At 51.0% G+C, this 21,705-nt stretch overlaps 1 protein-coding gene across 2 annotated transcripts in view; it reads right to left on the bottom strand.

Moving 5' to 3' along the window:
* Nucleotides 1–21,705, bottom strand: part of TBX1 (T-box transcription factor 1) — a 119,012-nt gene that overhangs the window by 32,670 nt on the left and 64,637 nt on the right. For both annotated transcript variants that reach the window (XM_085555535.1, XM_085555536.1), the window contains exon 3: nucleotides 3,546–3,624. In XM_085555535.1, coding sequence (XP_085411661.1) covers nucleotides 3,546–3,561 — 16 coding nt within the window. In that variant the 5' untranslated portion in view covers nucleotides 3,562–3,624. The remainder of the gene's footprint in view (nucleotides 1–3,545; nucleotides 3,625–21,705) is intronic.

Below are 21,705 nucleotides of genomic sequence, written 5' to 3'. Positions count from 1 at the left end.
TTCAGGAGCTGCCGATGCAGCGGCTGCTCTTTCTTCCTTGCCAGCACGACTCGGCTCACGCCTTCCTCTGCGGAATTTGCACAAGGACAGATTAAAGAAAGCCAATTTCCTTTCTCATCAAATCAATTCCTTCTGGGGCAAACAAAGCCACGAGCACAGCACTCTTGTCCTCCCGTGATCTTGTGGTTTGCTCTGGCTGGAAGAGGCAGCTTTGGAAAACCCAAGCCCATTTCCTGCTCTGCGTGCTGCACTGTGTATCCTCGCCTCAGCCCTGGAAATGCTTTGATGGATATTATTAGGCCCGGAAAGCATTTGGAGCTCCTTTCTTCCACACGAGCTGACCAAAGTGCTATGGGATGAAAGAGGGGCAAATTGGAAGGGTTTGAGGATGCTGTGGGTGAGGCGGCCTTGCTCAGGAACCCACGCTGTGATGCTGCCTGTGGTGGGGAGCAGAGCGGAGAGCTGTGGAGCTGGATTGCTGCTGGGCCACAGGGAGGGAGGATTTTGTTTGTGCCCACCTGCCAAGAGGCAGAGCTGTGGTGGGATGGACAAAAGCCCTGCTATGTAGTTGGTGCCGCTACTTTGAAACTGGGATTGAGTCAAACTCTTCCAGACCCAGTCACAATGTCCTGCCCCACAACTCATTTTAACTCAGCAACTCTGAGACAAACCAGCAAGGGCTGTGGACACAGGAAGGGACTGGAGAGGCTGAGGCAGTGTCTCAAAAGCCGTGCTGGTTTGTCCTTGGGATGGCTGCCCCTTGGCTCACTCACCCACCAAGGCAGCTCCTGTTTTGCTGTGTCCACTGGTGGGAAGGGCTGTGCTCTGTAGTGCTGGGCAAATGGAGAGGGTGAAGCTGGAAGGCACAGCGCATCACCAACCTGATGCCAAGCTGCCCGCATGCAGCCCTCGGTTATTGACTGTGGCCTCTTCTTAAATCCATGCATCAGGTCCAGCAGATCCCATCTCCTGCCCCATTGTGTCCTCATCAAGTTCCCCGAGTGAGGGAAACCGGCTGCCAGCCTCCCTCCCACTGTCCGTTGCCCACTCCGAGGCCCCATTCATGCTCAGCCCTGCAGCCATCAGGAATGAGAGCCTCTCACCACTTTAAATGTAAAAGTGGCTGCAAGCAAAGCCAAGTAAAACCTTTCTGCAGCTTTGTTTTGCATGGAGCTGGGGCTCTGATCAGTGCTTTGCCACTAACACAGTCAAGAAATGACAGTGCGGAAATCTTGGGGAGCGAACAGCACTTGTGGTTATTGGTGAAATCCCATATTAGTAGAAAGGTCTGGTAAGTGGAAGCAGGAGTCACTCTGACTACAGCATCTGTTGGATGTGGAGAGTGGTTATGACTCTCTCCAAATACAATGCACATGTACTGGGGAAAATGACTGCTACAATAACAGGAATAAATCTTAATAGAGACTTGGGTGATAACAGACACCATAGGGGAGTTATCAAAATGAAAAACATATGGCAGCGTCTCTGCCAGACCTGAATGAAAACCCTTCAGAAGGACCAGCAGACCTTGTACCTGAAAATGATAAAAGAGCAGAGGAGACAGTGACAGAAGGACAGGGCTGAGGAAACAAGCTGAATCCCATCATCATGCTCTGCTGAGATACTACAGCCATGGGGGTTTGGTGTCAGCCCTGCTACCTGCTGTCCTCGTGTGAGAGTTGGGATCTCAGCCCTGCTCAGCTCAGTCTTTCCCACTTCTCTGAGCTTTGGCAGGGAGAAAAGCTGTGAGCCAGCCTGGACAAGGGCCATTTCTGACTGTTCAAACAAGACACCAACCTGGATAGTTTGTCAGCACGAGGTCCCATTTTCTCTGCCTTTTGGCAGCAATCTGGGGCGAAGGAATCGTGGAAGAGCAAACTCAGAACAAGGGAAGTTCAGGCGCAGCCTTGGGCTGAAAGGGCAGGATGGATTTGTTTTCCTGCAGTTATAGGAGCTACAAACTGAGCCCAGACTTCATGGTATGGCAAAGAACAAGCAGACGGGAAGCTTGGCTGACACTGACAGTTTCTTGGCAGAAAGCAATGAGAGACAGGGCAGAGCGACGTTAGCTAAAATCACACCTTCTCTCCAGTGCTGGGAAATGTCTTCAGCAGAGGAGAAACCACAGATTAGCCAGAGCGCAGAAGACCAGTTTCACTCTCCTTGAGAGCAGACTGGTGGCTGATGGTCAAACACGTATGCAGCAGAAACAGAGCTGGACTGGCACGAATGGAGGGCATCCTTTTTTTCCCCCTGGGTTTGCAAGAAAGGAGCAGGAGGAGTGAAGAGCATCTCCAGGATCCTGGGGCACAGGGAGGTGTCAGGGCTCTGCTAATCAGGCCTCAACTTGATGTCAGGGGTGGGATGTGCTGACCTGGGGGTTGCACAGGGACCAACTGCTGCTCCGTGATCCAGTTCACAGCTTTGTCTCGCACTGACTGTGTTGAGCCCTGTGGCCACGCAATACTGGGACTGTGATCAGGGACAGGGTGAGTCCCAAGTGGGAACCATCCCCTCCCTCTTCTTTCTCAGAGGTGTGTGTGAGCTCCAGTCATCCCAGCCTGAGAAAACTTGTGGATAAAGAGCAGAAAATTCAAAAGAAAGCTGAGGAAGGGGCTTACCATGGTCAAGACACTTGGTGTGCTTGTGTTAGACAACAAGGGGCACCGGCAGTCAAAAGTCAGCAGAGCTGACTGCACCAGTTACCCACCTAGATTTACCCACCAGTTTTGCTAACCCAGGCTGCAGTCATGTTTGCTTACAGTAAAGAGCATCCCTGTGCAGGGTAGCAGCAAGGAGCTGCCTGAAGCTTTGAGCTGGTCTGTTCTGCCAGGGGAAAGACAGCTCCTGCCCTTGCCTTCCCAGGCTGAGAATCACTCGTGTCTGTGTCTGAAACAGTCACTGAAACGAGACTGCCCCAGAAATGGGCAGGGAGCGGACCACTGGAGCTCAGACAAGATGCAGATGCCTGGCATTGGCTCACACTGAAGACTGGAGATCAAACAGCATCTTCACAACAGCCCAGACCAGAAGGTTTGCTTTACCATGCGTTTAGTCACAATAATCTAGCCAATAAAACAGAACTAAGCGGTCACCCAAAATCATTTCAGTCAATAAAACAGAGAGTTAAACAAAGAAAAATAAAACGCTGACACTCCTCCTCTTCCCTGTCCTGTAAGATGTGCAGGGTTTTACAGGCAGGGAGGAAATGCAAAGCTTCCCTGCCCTTGTGGCACCAGCAGTGACACTCCTGATGCAGCGAGTGAGCAGCTGCCACGGCTGCAGGATCTGCCCAGTGCCCACATTTCCCCCCTGCGGGGCACACGGAGCTGCAGTGATGCTGCCTTTACCCACATCTTTACCCACACAGCCGCAGCTCTGTCGGGAGCCGAGCAATAAAACGGCGGGTGCTGAGCTGGGCTCTCCTATCAGCAAATGGGGCTTCCACGAGGCTTAGAGGACCACCTTCACGCACAGAGTGACCCCCCGCGTTTAAAGCAAACAATGTTGACCTCTCTATGAGTTTTAACCACATAAAAGCTCACCTCTTGGACTCTCCATTAGGTTTTATGATGTGCTTCCATATTTAAATGGACATGACTCACACCAGGGTTTCTGCTGTGCCTGTGAAGGAAAGAAAAGATGAATGCCAGATGTTACATATGACTTACTTTGGGGGGGAAAAAAAAGGAAAGAAAAGGAAACTAAATGTTGGGCTGGCTTTCACAGCTCTCCCTGCTCAGGTGAGCAGCAGGCAGGCATCTGAACCAGCTTTAAAAATACCAAAATCTCCTCAGAGTGGATTGATTGCCACAATTACCCATAGCTGTGGCACCTCTGATGGGAGGAGACAGAAAATCAAGGCTGTAGTGCTTGTCCCATCCCCAGCCCAGAAACCCAAGGTTATTTCCTGGGGCACTGCAGCTGACCCAGGGCAGTGCCATCCTGGGGCTGCTGGAGAAGCAGAGCCCAGCGCTCTCTGTGCTGGGTGACTTTCCCAGCTGTGGCTCACGGCTTTCCAAAACACAACGAAATTACATGTTGTTTTGTTATTTCTTTCCCCCCTCAGAATTACAACACAAAGACAGTGCCCCAGCCCTAGTAGGGACACAAAAGCCAATGACACTGTTTGTTGTTGGCAGCACAACCTCTCGTGGGGCTCTGAGACACAAATTGGGCCAATTAGAACCACTATGGCCCCACACCTCCCTTAGGGCAGCTGGCACAGGACGGTGCCCAGCGCCCCGGCTGAGCTCTCCCCACACTGCCCTGCCCCACACTGCTGCCCTGCTGTGAGCACGCAGCCCCCCCAGCTCCAGCTCCTCACCACAGGGACTCAATTGTCCGCCAAAATGCCTCTGGGTAAGCCTGGCAGCTGTCAGCACCTCCTTGTTTATTTGTGGAGAGGAAGGGGGCGAAGGGCAGCTCTGCTTTGGGGTGATGTGGTTCCTCTCCCAGAAAACCCTGGGGAGGGCACCAAATCCCGTCCTAGCTGTGCAGGCTGCAGATGTGCGGGCACTGCATGGTGCTCTGCGGGGAGCAGCACCCCAGTGGTGATGAGGGAGAGGTGGGTGTTTGCTGCCGAGACCTCACGGTAGGGCTGAGCCCAGTGCTGGGATCCTGCCCCGAGGAGGTGCCTTTGCAGCAGAGCTGGTTGCTGAGGGCACAGCTGTGCTGCCCACCTGTGGGCTGCTCAACCCAAAGTGTTGTGTGGGACGGACACATCTATTGGGGTGAGACATTGAGTTCAGCCCTGGAGCTTGTGCTACAGCTGCTGAACCTGGAACAACAAGAAACTCTGCAAAGACCTCCAGGGGTCAAAGTGAAGCTGGAGCTCAGGTGCTGCCCCTGTGCCACACACACAGCATCAGGCAGGGCCCAGCACTGGCAGATGGGGCAGCCCAGCGCCCCAGGTCAGTAACCATCACCATCACAGCTCTCCCAGCTCACAGAATGCTTGATGCCTCTTGCACTGCTTCTTGGCTGTGCCATCTGCCAAGGCTTCACTTCCCCAGCACTAAGCATGCTGTGCATCACACTGCACTCCTGTGCACACCATCAAGCTGGAACGGGGCTCTGCTGTCACACTTGCAAAAACTTAAGTTGCTGGTTCTTCTCCAAAGTTCTAGTATTTTCCTACAGCAGTAAGAAGAAGGTTCCATAACTTGAAAACAACCCTTTGTTTTACTGAGAGACCGTGACTCCACTGGTGCCTTTTCTTCGCCTATAAGCCATAAAGGTCTCATTGTGTGAACGTGAATCTTAGCTAAACAATCCCCTTTCTGGGGCAGCAAATGCTTCTGAGAAGACAGATTTCATTTCTCCAGGCAGTAGCAGGGATGGAGGGGTGTAAGGAGTGAGGTTGTGTGGGGCCATTTTTCAGGCTGACTCTGGCTGGTTCCTTTCAGACTACTGGTGGTCCCAGCTGTCCCAGAGGGGACAATGTGTGTGGCCGTGCTCCTGTTGGTTCACTTTGTGGGAATCTGGAGTCCCCACTCCACCACGGGCCGCAGAAGCAGCACCTTCCCAGGCAACCCCTCCCGTGGGCATCACCTGCCTCTGCCACTGTGCTGCTAAGGCTGGTGGAGTTCAGCAGTTTGCTGAGCTAATGGCATCCCAGCTATGCCAAGCAGGGAACATGGCACTAGGAGCTGCTGCAACACTGCAATACTGAGCCCACTCACCCACCTGCAAGGTAATGCCTTTTCCCTGCTTTGCCCTAGCCATCTATTCATTGCATTTGACACTCGTTTCTGCAGTGGACATGGAGAAAGGTTAGTGACCACCACTGGTGGGAATGCACAGGGACACACAACTTCTCTCCCTGGGCCTGTTTTCTACATGTGCACCAACCTCCCCCTGCTGTCCTTCCAACAACATCTGCTGTACTCTCCCTTGGCTCTGATTTGTGTCAGCATTTTCCAGGTGTTTCTCCTGAGTCAGCCCCTACCAGCCCTCCCCAGCCCTGAGGTTTGGGGCTGTGCAGGGTGTCACAGCGCAGGGTGGGCTGGGCTGGGTGCTCCCACCTTCATCCTCTGGCCTTGAGCAAGCCAGGAAAGGCAGCACAGGCTCAAGGGTGCCCTGCTGTGTCTGGCAGGTTGACTTCCTGCAAGAAAGCCTGGGCCTCTGCATAAAGTTCAGCATAGCCAGCTCACAGCCCCTCGCTAACTCCTCTAGCTAACTCTAGTCCCAGAACTAATGATACAGATGAATCAACTATGAGGTGTTACCTGCTGCACTTAAAGTTGTGTGAGGAAGGGTCACCCAGTAGATCAGCACAGCTTCCAGCCACGGTGTGAGACACCCAGGCTCGAGCCATGTGTCAGTCCTTCCCTGTGCTCGGTGCTGTACATGTAAAGCACAGAATGGGACTTTGGCCATGCTGAAGTCATAGGAAGCAGATCCTGCTCTGAGTTGTCCCCACTGCACAGAGGTGAAGGAAACCTCCTTTCTGGCACAGTTGGGTACAGCCTTAGAAAAACATCCAGCTGTTCCTGCTCCCCCCAAGGCCCAGTGCTCTATATGGCCGCTCCTCCACACAGGTGGTTGGGAGATGGGCAGGTCAACATGAAAGAGGTCCTGCTGCTCTCAACCAAGGAGAGCTCTGCTGCTGCAAACAGATGAGGCTGAAACTCCACACTAAGCATGTGTAAGGACATTAAGCTGTTGGAACTAAAGGATAATTTGAAAAGTATTTTTCTTAATACTAGTATTAAGTTTCCCTAGCTTTGCAGTTGGTAAAAAGAAAAAGAATGTCCTTACTAAGGGAAAGCAAGTGAAAACTGAACCGGGGAGGAATTAGGAGGTGGTAGATGCTCGGAGCCAGGTCCCCTTGCTTGCTCAGTGCTCAGGGTGTGAGAAGAGCTGTTCCCAGACCAGACACTACTGAAATGCCCTGGGAGTCACTAGTCTTTGCTCAGTGGAGAACTGCAGCATGGTGAGAGGATGACGAAATGACCACACAAGCTCTCATGAGCAGAAGCATCCACGCCATGTCCATGTGTAGGGTTGGACTCCTGTCACGGTCCTGGAAACATCCAGGTTAGGCTCAGCCTCTCCTCTGCCCCTCTTTTTACCCATCTCTGTCCCACCAAAGGGCTCTGCACTTGCCTCCGCTTCCACTCACTTGGGGGTGGGACACAAAGCCAACGCTGTACCTGTGCTGCTGAGTGCAGGGAGCTGATCAGGTGGTGGCTGTGGGAGCATGACAAGCTGCTGCGTGGCTGCTGGGCACCAGAGGATCCACAGCCCTCACACAGGAATTCCCGTGCCCTTGTGAAGTGCCCGTGTGAATGGAGCAGGACAATTAGCCGCAATATGGCTTTTTGTGATCGCAGAGAATTTGCGAAAGGAAGGAAAATAAAAAAAAGGTTCCGTTTTCCTCTCACTCCCCATCCCCGCGATGCTGGAAAGGCTCAGGAAGTGCCCAGCCATCAGGAACAATGTGACAAAAGCCCCGTGCCATTTTCCCTGGTGAACCTGGCGGGGTCCCAAGCAACGATGGTAACAGTGGGAGCGGGACTCCCCAGCGCCCCTTGCAGAGGAACAGCGCTCAGCTCCTCCGCATCTTCTTCCTCTTCTTCTGCTGAGCCCTGTTACTATATCCACAGCACAATGAGCTTGTGGGTATATATGAACAGGATAGGAGCCACCACACCCCTCTTTGGGCCAAGGCTGTGGGGCAGCGCATCGCCAGGAGCCCTCAGCACAGCCCAGTGTCCTCCAGGGCCCCATGCAGGCCTATGTGCAAATGCTGTGCTTCCCCAAATAGATGCTTTTCTGGGAATGTCCCATGGCCCCACGGAGCCTTGCCTGGTTGGTATCGGATGACCAAAGCTGTTGCGTGCTCCCATTGTTCCCCAAGGTGGTTATTAATAGAGCACCATAATAATAGGGGATATTTATAAAACACCTCCGTGCATGGGAATCCAGAGCAATCTGCAGACCTATGCAGGTCCCTCTGCCAGCCCTGAGCGGCTCTGGCCATCACCACAAAGGGAAAATGAACCCTATGCCACATGGAATGGAACGAGAAATGTGTTGGGCTGGAGGGGCCACTGCAAAGGGCTGCTACAAGATGTAAGCGCTGGGACTGCGCTCCCATGAGGGCACAGGGGCAGCAAGAGTCCTGCTGTGGCCACTTCCCTGCCAGAAGGGTGGAACAGGGCTTGAGGGGGGGCATAAGTGCTCCTCCTTGGGTTCCAGCTGCAGACAGTACTTGGAGGCTGCGGGGCAGCCCAGCCAGTCCCAGGCTCCTCACAGTGCCCTCAGGGACAGGAAGAAGCTGTTGTCACACAGATGCTTGTGCCTTTCAAGCAGGGTTTGGTTAGAAGGACCCATATGCTGCCCTGCTGTGATATTGGGTCTGAAGGGACAAGGACCCCACCCTGGGGACAGGCTGAGGATCTGCATTAAGATCAAGAGGCATCACACGTATGGCCCCATAAGATGGACAAAAATTCACACTCTGGGTTCACTTTATAGATAGGAAAAGTGAAACAAGGTGCAGACCTCAGAGCAATGCACCTCTGCACATCATGGTCTGGGCTCAGTGCCTGGCAGCTGCCATGGAGGTGACCAGGTGCCAGACACGATAGGGACGGGGATGAGACAGAAAGGCACAGACAGCCTGGCTCTTGCCCTGTACCACCAGCATCATAAAAACAAAACAGTGCTGGTCCTCCCTCGAGCTTTGCTCAAGGAATTAGAGAAATGAGGCCATTTACATCTTCGCACGGGCGACTGAGCCTGGCAATGACCTTTGGTCACTACGGAGCGGGGCTGGATTTGAAATGCGAACTGGAGAGCAGGAGGTGAAAACCTCCGTATCCCATTACAAATCCCTGGGGATGCCCAGGGCTTGTCAAGTCACAGTGCTTTGCTGCTTATTTATTACTGTTTGTCTACCATTGTAGCCATTGCTGGGGCTCGCATTACTGCTCAGGCAGTGGTCAGCTCCTGAGCAGCCTCTGGAGCCGGTTCTGCTCCCAGGAGGCTGCGGCTGCAGCCCAGCACTGGGGCGGTCACGGTGCCTGTCCCTGCTGTTGGGGAGAATGGGTGACACAATGCCCAGGTGACAGCCATGTGCTGCCTCTGGGATGTGCTGGGTGGGATGCAAGGAGCGCTGGAATGGGAAGTGAATTCATGCTGTAGGATAACGAATTGTACAGCCCCACACAATAACCATCAAGATTGTTTCCCGAGCCATATTATGGTGAAATTATTTAACATGCTATATATGCAACTCACAACCAGATAGCACCTCTCAGTATTTGCATTGGTTCCTGTGTTGCTTCCAGTATCAGCGGCAGCATTCAGCCAGAGGCATCAGGGCTTCCTTTGGTAGGAAGGGGGTAAGGGAGCCCTGGGCAGCCAGCAGCAGCAGGACCAGAGCAGCTTTGCTGGATCTGCCCTCCAGACACAGGGGCAGGTTCCCGCAGCTGAACAATGGGGTTTGCAAGAAGACGTTTTATACGAGAAGTTTTAGCACCCCTGTGTGGCATCACTCTGCTATGTGTGAGCTGAGCAGCACGCAGAAAATCCGCTCGATGCTTCAGGGACTCAGCAGCAGCCGGTGTCTGCCGAGGGGACTGAGTCTGCCAGAGGCTGAGCCCTAGCAACTCCCTCATCAGCAGCTCGGTCTCCAGGGAAAGCTGCAAACCCTCCTCACATGGGGATGGACACCACAGGGCTCCCCAGGGCAGTTCCTTATAGGCACAGGAAGCTGCCTCGATACAGCAGAGAAAATGTGAAATGTTGTGCAGAGAGCCTGCAGTGATAAACTCACATAGACTGACATGCCTGGCTGTGACATCCCATGCTTTGCAGCAGAAGTGATGATGATTACATTGCTTACAGCTTGGGACAGCTGAAGGAGGTTGTGGAGCTGCTGAAAGTTAGTGGAGCTGCGCTGATTTCCACAGAGATGTGATGGCTCTGTTTGTCACACGTTCTGGCTTATTTCCTGTGGGATTCAGGAGGTGGAGTCCCATTTTCAAAGGTGAGAAAGCACTTAAGTGCTTCTTTGCAGAGTTTTGCTGCAGGTTTATCACCCAGAAGTACTGAGATGCTGGTCAGTGATGGAGACAGAGCACAAAGCCCAGCAAAGAAGGGTGCGATGCAGGCTGCCGGATTGCTTGGACTCTCCTGGAAATATAACCTGGAGTCTCTGTGACTCTCAGGGGGATTTATGCTGTTAAGTCGATTCTGGAAATGCTAATCCAGAAGCGTGCATTTCTCACAGCTCTGTCTGACATGCCTTCCTCCAGGGCAGGCCGTGCTGTGTGAGGCAGCTCCAAGGGTAACTCGTTAACCTGCTGCTGTGTGTCAAGGTCCCACACGTCTTCTCAGCCTTTCATTGCTGGGAAGTTCCTTTGCTGTGGGGCCATCCTGCTCAGAGCTGCAGATGTATTTGGAGCACTGCTCTCACTGCTGTGCTCTCAGTGTCCCTGCCACCAGCACAAGGATGCTTACATGACTCCTCTGCAGGCAAAACATGCTGAGGGTGGGTCAGAGAGCAAAAGTGAAAAGAAGAAATGTGGGACTGTGAGAAAGCGCAACGCAGGTTTATTGCTGGATAATGGAAATTCCCAAGAACGGGGCTTACTGGTGGCTCTTTGTGCATAACATTAAGCTTCATTAATCCAATAAAGCGAACTGTTCAGTGAAACCTTTCCAGCAGAGCAGCCAATGCACTGAATAGGATTAACTCTGCTCTCACAGCAAGTGAAGACCATCTTTGTATCCAGCACTGAATGTTTTGGCCTTGTTGCATTTTCAGAGGCTGAATTTCTGATTTTTGATTTGCTTTCTTTAGCAGAGGCAGATGGTGGAAATTACAGCCCAATTGAACACACAGCAGACAACGTGGGGTGTCACTGAAACACAGATTGGTCAAGTGTAAATCATGACCGTGCTTTTGTGATCCAAAATCTTAAACTGGTTCTGGTTAAAATGATGTATCTGTTCCTTGCCTTTGTTTTTGTTACTTTTGTCAGGAGTAGAGTCCAAAATACGTAGGGCTCCAGAACAGCTCTGGGAATATCACATTTTCAGCCCAGTGGCTCAGTTGTGCCGTAACATTTTTCGACTTCTTGAAAACATGGATAGAGAACAAATTTGACAAAGCAGAACAAAACTTAAATCCAAAGTCTCCTTAAAACAACCAGTGTATGTAGACACCGCAAAGCATTCTGCAGAACCTGTTCTGCTGAGGTTCCTGTGCTGAGAGCACTTTTCATTTCAATGCCGGGTTTTAGTGATTTCCACCTTGTTTCATGCTCTGACAAATCTACAAATGCTTTGCCTGGCCTGGTGCGAGGTGCTGTGCTGTGCTGTGCCAGAAGAGACAAGCAGCTCTGGAGGCGAGTGGAGGCAGGAAAACACGTTCAGTTTTACTCCCTTGCTGAGCACAGTGTTGGTTACTCTTCACTCAATGATTTCCTTCTGCCGGGCTATTGGGTCAGCACTGGATTCATTTACTGAAAATGTGCCTCCTTGCCAAACCTGCCCAAGCTGTGTGCCGGGCACAAAATGCCTCTGAGCCCCTGTGTACCCATGTGCCTTCCCATCTGCGGGGCGAGGGGGGCTGCAGGGCATGACCAGGCTGATGCTATCCAGTTGAAGTGATGGCAGAAGAGGTATAAGCTGGGCAATGGTGGATTTTCAGTATGATTCACAAAGTCTTGCTTTAAGTACAGCCTTTCGTGGTCCTTCTGCACGTGACTATAAGGGCATAGCTGGACATGGACTGCTCACCCCAAGTCTCCGTGCCGCCCATGTCATGCCTGGTGAGGCAGTGCTGGCATGCAGAGCCACGGATGAGATTTCAAGGCCATGCTGAAGAAGGATAACTACATTTCCCTGTTGAAACTGCCGGCCAGCCTCAGCTGGATAAAGTGCTCCCTTCTTAGCTGGAACCGTTGTCCTGTCCTGGGAAACAGCTGCTGTGATAAACTTAGGGGGCAGCTGCTGCATGGAGAGGGCTGACGTTTTGGTGGCACAAGGCTGCTGAGCCCAGATATGTGCTAGCAGAGGTCCAGGGCTCAGTGGGAGCCCCATGAACCCTTCTGGGCTTTGTACAGCCTGAGCCAGAGTCCAGATGGGGAGAGAACATTGGGACAGAGAAGAAATTAAAGCTGAGTGCAACCATGATTTGCAGGACTGGGGAAGGGGCCACCACCACCCAGAGCACTGCCTGCAGCTTCTGTACAGCTGGGTGTTGGGGCTCCTTGCACAGCAGGCTGACCAGACTGTATGATCCCTGATATTGTTAATTTTGCAAATATGCTCAAGTCCAAAGACATCTGAGTCAAGACAGGCTGAGTCAATGCCCCAGCTAAGTGAAAGCTGGTGAAATACAGACTCTGCCCTTTTTCCTCTTTGCAGCCCCGGTGAAGTGCAGGCTCTCAAGTAGGCCTTTATAAATGATCAAAGCATCTGTGTGGCTTTTCCACTCACAACCCAAGGTCCAGTTTAATAATGTAGCTTGTTAAATAAACAAGTGGCTACGCAGAGCCCCAGCACTGTGACGATGGAGAAGATCCGGTGTTCTCTTCCCACTCCAGCGCCAGCTGTTGATGGACATCTGTCTGTAAAACATTGGGCCTTTTACTGTTTTTAATGCAAGAAATGCCTTTTCCTGGAGACCACCACTGAATACTGCTTTGTCAGAATGGCCCCTCCACAATCCAAACAGAGAGCAAGTGAGCATAGAGGATCCATTACCCAAAAACTCAACAAAATCTTCCTCACCCATGAAAAGTGTATGCACAGTGTAGGAAGATCTGGGGATGGGGCTCAGCAGCGGGGGGAGCAGTTCCTGGAGGGTGGTGAGTTGGGACTGCCAGGGAAAGGGATTCCATTTCTCTATCCAACAACCCTACTGCTGGCTAACAAAATCAAGTCCTTATTAAAGGGAATGGGAAGCTGGCTGCTATAATGGGTTCATAGAGTTTGATGTGCTTCCAGTTTTCAGAGTTTCTGTACCTTTAGAGGTGAAAAGTGCAACATCAGCACACGGGGAGGACAATCTCTCTTGCAGATACAGTTTGGGTTCACATTTTTGCACATGCATTTGGATTACTGGCTTGAATCTTATCTCAGCGACCAAAATGGGTGGCTCATCCTTTTGTTAAGCCAGAGATTTCTTTACTAAGAAAATACAAAAAATGCAAATGCCAGTAATATATTCCTTTAACTGAGCCAAATTCCACATTCTCTTATGCTCTCAGATACCTCCATGAGCAGCATTATTTTGTGTTGTGTGCAAAAAGCACAGCAGGCTCTTAGAGCAGGAAGATACGGCAGTGCTGTGGGAAACACCGCAGCACAGCTGTCAACCCAAGAGCTGCCCCAGAGACCTCCACCATGGGGCAGAGGCAGCCAGAGGGTCACAGCAGCACTGCAGTGCCACAGGCATCATCTCAGTGCTGGCACAAGTCCCCTGTGTCCATTTTGTATGGGAAAAGGTGACTTCAGCATGACAGGTAAATTCAGGCTTTCTTTGTGATCCGTCCTGGAGGAGACATCAGTGGCCAGATAAATGTTAAGTGCTAATGAGAAACGGTCCATCAGAACTGGCAATGGACCCAGCTCTGAGGTGGTAAATAACCCGAGTGCTCTTCTGGCAGCACAGCAAAAATCTGTTTTTGTGCAATGGTCAGCAGAGGTGAAATCAGCCAGAGCAACTGGGGCAGGCAGGGGGCTCTGGGGGAGAAGTTTAATTCAGGGCTTGTTTCACTGCCTCACGGTATTTGCGATCCGCTTTTGTGCCCGGAAAAGGTTTGCTTCAGTATAGGAAAGTTCCACCCGTCTCAGAATAGCTTTCATTTTCCGAAAACAATTTGATGTCATCAACAATGATTTCACCCTTTGCCACTTCGGGGTGAAATTGCAGCTGGGTGACATTCTCACGTTATGCATGGACACGCGCAGCAGAAATTCCTCCAATTGAAGAGCGCTAAATTGCAGGGTCACCTTGTCGCCTCCCCACCTTGTCAGCACGGGAGCAGCACCCTTTGGCTCCCACTGAGGGCAGGTTGGAGTGCAGCCTCCGGGCTGGGCTCCCCATGCCATGGCAGCACCAGGACAGTACAGAGCCGGACATCCATCTACCAGCTCCTTCCATTCCTGTTTTTCACAGATGAAAAGAGCGATTTCCTCCTGGCAACACCCAGGAGCTGGCAAGTTTCAGCCTGGAGTGATTTCTTTCTCTCTCTCTTTTTTTTTTTTCTTTCTAAAGAGCAGCGATAAAAATAACCCCTGGGAAAAAAAAAAGCACTGAAACCCGTGAGGGTCTGACGCAACCTTCACTCACAGGAGCACCAGGGCCGACAATACCATAATAAAGATCTGAGGTATCACCAAGAAAAATAGGAAACAGCCAAAGAGAAAAAGGTCACCGCAGGCTGGCTGTAAACACGCTCTCTTTGCACGTATCTCGGTTTCACTGGTGCGACTGCTCGTGGGCATCAGTGTGACGCTGCACTTTTGGTGCTCCAGGTATTTATTTTACACTCTGGCTCCCAGTCTGAGCCTCTGAATGTAAAAACAATCAGAAGGCTGAAGTGTAAATTCTCCCTGCTGATTTATTTACTGTTGTGTTTTTATAGCACCACATGGCTCTCAGTTTGCACTGGGCCCATTCAACCAAAACGCGTGTCATACACTTCCAGAGAAATGAATGACTTTATAAATTCTCTACAATAATAATCCCACGTACAGGAATGCATGCAGAGAACACCCAGACAGGGCTGGAATGTTTTAAGAATATAATATTGTGCTTTTTCGGTCAGGGAAACATATTTCTCTCAGGGATATGTGGTGTGGCCCAGGCTCCAGCCCTGTCTGCCTACCACCTGTAATGAGCCCTCTGGGAGATTCTAGTTCAGGCCACCCAAACCGTGAGCTGGGCAGAGCCATCAGTGCCGCGATGTTAACAGCCTTAATGAAGCCCGGCCCAGAGGAGCCGCGCAGCGTCCGCAGTGGGGAAAAAAGAAAGAAAGAAAGAAAAGTCTTTGATAGGAAAAACATCTGATCTGTGTTCTCTAATCTTTGCTTTGTTACTTAAAGTATCTTTAAAGGGCTTAATACCTCTGGAACAGGGACTTCTTTCTCTTCTTTCAGAAACTCCATTTAGAAAAGCAGGAAAAAGCATCCAGTAATGGAGACTCTGAAAGAAAACTTTAGCTGGACGGCTCTGACCGTCTCTGTTTCAGGAGCTGATTTTTAACCCTGTTTTGTGGCAGAGCAATCTCTCTCTCTGGGGTGAGAAAGCAGCTCCTTCTGCCCAACCTGGCGATGGAAAGCGATCCAAGCAGGAAGAGCAGAGGGGCAATGTGTGAATAAAGAGACAGGGAGGCACTGCCCTCTTAAACACATGGTCAGCTGGAGTCACTCTGCTGCCAGCGAGGCAATGCCAGTGGTACCCAGGGAACGCGTGTCACGTCCTCTCCTACCCTGGGTGGGAGCAGGGATGCTGCTACAGCTGTAGGGTCTTGAGCAGGTAGCTGTCACATGGACAGGGGTGGCTACTGCTGCTCTAGCAGCTTAAGTCAGGCTGGGACACGGCTGGCATCCTTTCCAAGGGTGGTAGTGCAGCCCCAGCACAGTCACAGCTGTTAGGAATGATGAACTCTCCCTTCTCCACAGACCCTGTTAACCCAAAGTCTAGAAAGGAAACATCCGAACAAGTTCCTGGCTCTGTTCGTGAAATCCCTGGGCGCAGTCCACGCTAAGATCTTTTTCCCTCTTAGCAGAATATTTTTCTTTGGACCTCAGGGATGTTGCAGCAGCTGTTTGTAAACATTTTGCATTCAAAATTAGCAGGAGGGTAAGCAGGGGAATCACGTATCAACTTTGTCCTCTCAAGCATCTAAAAAATGTTGCAGCTCCATTTGTGCTGCCCCTACAGATTTAAGAAGCCAGCCAAACGGGCCAGTAGCCATGGGGCAGCTGCCGTGCCCCAGGCACACAGCCCACACCCGCTGCCTCTGCTGGGGCTGGAAACCAGCCCAGAGCCTGCAGCCAGGTAGGGACCAGCAGGGGAGGTTTTCAGGAGGAGGAAGGAGGCAGAGGCCAGTCTGAGCGTTTGGAGCCAAGAAACTGTGTGGAAGGTGGGTGCTTTGTGGCCAAAGAGGAGGCTGGGAGTGATGAGCACTTTGGAAACCTGGTGTCCCTCTGAGAAAGACTCGGGTGGCTGCAGTGGGGCATAAAGTTGGGCCCCTTGCAGTGTCCAGTCCTTGAAAACCAAATACAGACCTGGGTCCCTTCCTGACCTTCACTGTGAGCCCCTGCTCGGAACCTGCTGAATTTTATATCAAAAGGAGAAAGCATCAACAAACAAACAAAAAAATGCCAGCAGACTTCCTGCACTGTAACTGGGGCAGAATTAAATCCTGTCACTAATGCATAAAAGGATTTGGGGAAGATTATAGCTTTTCTGCACAGCCCCAAATGGTCTGGCCCCTGTGAGACCTCAGACCTGCTGAGTGAAGCTGCTGTGCTGCGACTCCTTGAGGCATCGGTGGACTCTACAGGACTGTGGCCCTGACATGAGTCCTTCAAATCAGAACAGCCAGAGCTTGTCACCCCTCAGCAGGCGCTGCAAGGGTCAGAGCACCGGGCACTGCAGGGCTGGGGCAGCTGCATGCCACCTGACTTGGCAGAGCTTTATCCATCCCTTCTTACTCTAAGACTGCCCTTGAGATTGTGTTACCTGTCATCATATCTGGGAACAAGTGTATTTTAAGAGACATATTTAAAACAACATCCAGCAACAGGCCCCTGTTTGTACATCACTCAGCATTTGCTCCCAAAGGTGGATCTGTTGAGGCTGCTGCTCATTTCCTTTCTTTTCAGATGCTATTCAGGGCAACATGCCCCTAAACACAGAAAGCAAGCTGAAGCACATAAACTCTGCAGACCCCCAGCATGCAATTAGCAGCATCAACGGCCTGAAGTGGGTCAAGGAAGCCAACCATGTCTACCCCCTGCTTTCTCCCCTCCCAGCTTGCAACCCTACCTGACACCAGATGCGTTCCCTCTGCTGCTTGCTGCCATTCAGACCCTGCCTTGCTTTTGCTGCCCGTCCCATCAGACTGACACACTGCAGAACATGTTTTACAAGGTAATTCTGCAGTAAGGAGGGAGAATTTGTAGTTTTATGGAGCTTGTAAACTCAACTTGTAAAGTCCTTTAAAGCCCACAGCTTGGGCATTTCAACCTACTGACACTTAGGGATAAAGGCTGGTGAGGGCAGGGGTGAGAGGGGCCAAATTCATTGCTGAGGGGTCTGCAGGCAATGGAGACTGCACAGGGAATGAGTCTGTAATTGTTTAACGATTACTTCTACACAATTAGCCTAGCTTGTCTCCGTTGCCTCTCAGGGCTACTCGTGTCCTCATGTGCATGTGTGAGCATGAAAGAGTCCAAGCCAGAGCTGCTGAGAAAGGACCTGAATGAGCTCCTTCTGGTTTGTGCTTCGCTGAAAATGGTGGTAACTGCCTCCTCTGGCAAACTTTGTTTTTGTGCCTCAGAGGTCGGGGTGAGCACCCATGGGTGGCAATGCCACAGGAATGTGAGGTACCGGTGTGCTGGAGCGCCCCGAGAAGGAATAAATAGCCATCTATTGCAGAGCACCAACCATGAACGTAATTGAAGCAAATGATAATAACAGTGAGTATTACAGAAGGGCTTCTAATAAAGCCTGCTCTGTGTCCCAACTCAGCCATGTACCTGCCACTGTGGGCTGCGCAAGGTAATTATTCCACGGGCAGCTGAGATGATTGATGGAGATATTCATTAAACACAAACCTGACACTTTGCTCTCTAAATCCAAATAATCCAGCCAAGCTCTCTTGGAATAGGGCACCCTCCTCTCTGCATGTTTTAATGGAGGGTTTCAAAACAAAACTGGCAGCCGTGTCCCAGAGCCCAGACCCAACAGGGCGATCCCTGCTCAGCTCTGAGGGCCGAGGGCAGGTGCTCGGCCAGGGCCAGCTGTGCACACACGGACCCTAAGCAGAGAGTATTAGGCTGTGACAGCTGCAGCTGGCTCTGAAATAAGCACTGAGCATGGAGATTATGATAGATTTTGCCTGTATTATGAAACTGATTTTATATCATATATGAGGTAAAAAAGTTCTGTGTCTCAAAGGGATGGAAATCCTTTTGCACGGCCAGAGCCACCGGCGGAGCGGAGCTCAGGGCTTCTGGTGGGGTCATGCTGGCAGCATCTTCTTGCCTGGTGGCTGATCAACACAGAAAACATCAGTATCCGACTGTCTGGCTTTTGTCTGAGGGAGAAATGAACTGTCTTTTATTTTTTTTCTCTCAGTAAAAGCATCTTGTCAGTTCCGTTGCTCTTTTTGACCAACAACCAGGCTGCTTTGGTCCAGCTGGTTTTGTAGTAATAAAGCAGGCAAGAAGGACTCATCTCCTGGTCCTTCACTGCCACCAACAAGGGATGTCATTCCCATCAGGGCTGATCATGTTGTGTTGCTGCACTCCTAGGAAGGGCCCTCACAACAAGGCTTGGGGCTGCTGGCAGGATCTGCCCATCTGCACCGAGGGTCCTGATTCCAATGGTGTGGAAAGAAACAGCCAAAGTGAGGAGTGCTCCAGTGCAGCCCAGCCCACAGCTCTGCTGCCTCTGCTCCTCCATCGGCTGAGATCTCAGCCTGTAGCCAGCTATTCCTTGTGCTATGCAGACTTCAGCATTAGCACATGAAGACAGCAGTCTTACATTGCTGGATGGTATGAATGGCATGAGTATATCACTTTGTTGGTTCTCCAGTGCCTGCTCTTAAGGAGAATAGTGTTTAGGAGAATCGCAGAGTACAACTTTAAAAAAATACTTTCTAACACTGCTGCTGGTGTCTCTGAAGCCATTAAAACGCCCAAGTTAGTTCTGATGGGCTTTTGTTACTGGGGAGAGATGGCAGTGAATCTCTATGAGTATGTTGTGATTTAGGAGTGAGTGGGACACATTGGCAGGTTTGTCTGAGGACGGATGGTGCCCCAGCAGCAAGTTGTGGATCTGCAAAGTGCAGATAGAAAATGATGACTTAAACACATGATCCAAAGGAACATGTCAAAGGGAGATCCCCTGATGGGCCATAAGGCGGTTGTTTGAGTCCTTGGGAAGTTTAAGTGGGTTTGTCTTTCCAGGTGATCCATCAAGCAATCCTGCTGCGAGAGCAAGGACTCTGCGGCAGGCAGCCGGCCTCAGCACATGGCTCTGTGAGGTCCTGCCCTGCTCGGGGCTCCTGCTGATGTGCTGGGGAGGATGGAGCTGCTTCTCTCTGCAGTCAGACTGATGGAAAGACCCTGTTTGCCAGGTGAATGATGCTACTTGGACTATGCTGGACAGGACTGTGGCAACAAACTTGTGATTTGCTCCTAATATCATCAGCATGTGAAGGACCAGCATTCCGAGTAGCCACTGTTCATTATTTGGATCACGTGTCTTCATGGTTCACAAACAAAATATGTTGCCTGTGAGCAGTAAATGGGACTCCTCCCTGTACGCCTTACCCAGGGCTGTCTGCCTGCAACTTACTAGGCCTCTATTTAGCAACAGAAGTTGGTGGGAACCAGCACCGCCAGATCCCTTTGCAGGGCAAACACCCTTGGAGCTGCATATTCTGGATCACCCACTTGCTCTTGACTCCTTTTCAAAGCTGGTGAAAGGCTCTCGGTTCCCCAGGTGTGTCCAACTGCGCTGGGATGGATCCTCACGTCCTGCATGAGCCAGGTGCTGCTTGGGGAAATGAGCGAAGCAGGATGCAGGGCTCCAGGCTCACCTCATGACATTATTTAGTCACTGGGGTTATGGGAAATTGCCTGAGCTGTCCGGGAACTGACAGTGGGACCCCATCCTGTTATCATGCTATATAACTGCCCATCAGGAAATGACATAAATACTCTCGTTACTCTGTATTTTATTTTTCACTATTGTGAAGCATCTTTTTTGCTTTGTTTCTGCTGGTGGCGTGTGACCAGTCGTAGTGCCCTGGCTCCCCACATCCTGCTGGGCAAGGTCCACCTCTGGCCCTCAGAGGATCAGGCAAAGGATGTGCCTGTTAGCCACTGTTTTTTCTTGCTGCCCCAGTGATGTTGCTTAGGTCAGGAAATAAACCTATTTGGAAAGTGGCAGGAAGGCAGGCTTTTATCAAGCAGTGAGATGGGCACCGTGTGTCAGCAAGGACAAGGGCTACGGGACTCTGAGTTCCCATGGGTCCGGTTGTTGTGATCCAGAGTGACTCCAGGCTGCTGCATCCCCACATCTGGCCCTTCCCTCTTGGAAACCTGCTTCTGCCTGGAGTGACCCATACAACAATGTCTTTCATGTGACTTTGGCACTTTGCACCCTGCCTGTCCTGAGAGAGGAAGTTCCGTTTCTTTGCATCTCTGTAAATACATTAAATGTTACTACAGACTAATTGCTCTCCAAGAGCTATACACCAAACTGCTGTTCAGGCAACTGAGAAGACTAAGGGGAGCAACATCCTGTGCAGTGAATACAGGAAAGCCATTCACTGGCTTGCTGCTATTCTTTACCCTGCCCTGTGTGCAGGCTCCTGGAGGCCAGGGGTTTGGCTGCCATGGGTCCACCCACACCTGGCCCTGGGCAGGCCCCTTCTCTAGGAGAGGGAATCCTCTGGCTCATCTGCTGTGAACAGCCCCATGCAAACAGCCAAGGAGAACTGTCACAGGCGATTCTCTGATTTACAGCGGCACCGTGGTGGAGTATTTTGAGCTCAGTTAACAGCTGTTTTGTTAATTCCCAATTTCTTCCATAATCTGTACATTTTTGTCCTAGCTAGGGCATGGGCTGTGATATATGATGGAGAGCTCTCCCATTAATCATGTGCGAGTGAAAGCATAAACTGGCTTTTATTAGTTTTCAGAGTGCCAGGTCACATAAATTAACTGGATCCTGTGTTTAATGTGTCCTGAGCAGAGTATCCTACCTTTCCTGGTATGACAACACATCTTAAAAGAGCTTGCTATGCCTACATGGGCAGCAGGAACATACCCTCCTGTGCAGTCCTTGGCCTGACTTTTGCCTATGCTGTCATGCTGGGGTTTGGCCAGGTGCACAGACAGGGGCAGGACTAAAGCACAGGGAAAAGCATTGCTTTTTAGGTGTTATGTTTACACTTAGGATAGCCTGCTATCTCTGACAAAAGTGGTGGTTTTTTCACCATGACTAGAGTTTATAGATGGGGAAAACTAAGGCAAATGGAGATGATGCACTGTGTGTGCAGAGCCAGAAGCCAGCCCTTACCTCCTGAGTGAGACTCAACAGTTGTGACACCATGAAAAGCTTTCTGGAATGATTTCACTGCAAGCTAACGTGCTTCTGCATCCCAAACTCTGCTGTTCATGGCAAACTCATGCTATGAAAAGAACAGTGACTCAGCTCCCAGTGGGTTTCACCTCATGCGCTTTTCCTGTGGTATGCAGGGAGTAACCCTCCAAGGGCTCAGGTTTTTGAAATGAAGGGATGTCACTAATTCATTTGCTCACCTGGCATCCCTGATTTGCATAGGATGCTTCTGCTCTGTAACTCTAGAATAATGATGGTGATTATAAACACATGAAGGAGAGTGGTGAGGGTGGTGAAATCCAATGTAATCACACATGGGGTAATGTGCTGATGGATGGGCTGTGGTTTCAGGATGCCGGGCTCTGCACAGC

This window comes from Coturnix japonica, chromosome 9, assembly GCF_054131305.1.
Source record: "Coturnix japonica strain WE chromosome 9, WE-NBRP24, whole genome shotgun sequence".
Taxonomy (NCBI): domain Eukaryota; kingdom Metazoa; phylum Chordata; class Aves; order Galliformes; family Phasianidae; genus Coturnix; species Coturnix japonica.
The sequence above is the reverse complement of the archived record's forward strand: the minus strand, read 5'-3'. Positions and strand labels throughout refer to the sequence as shown.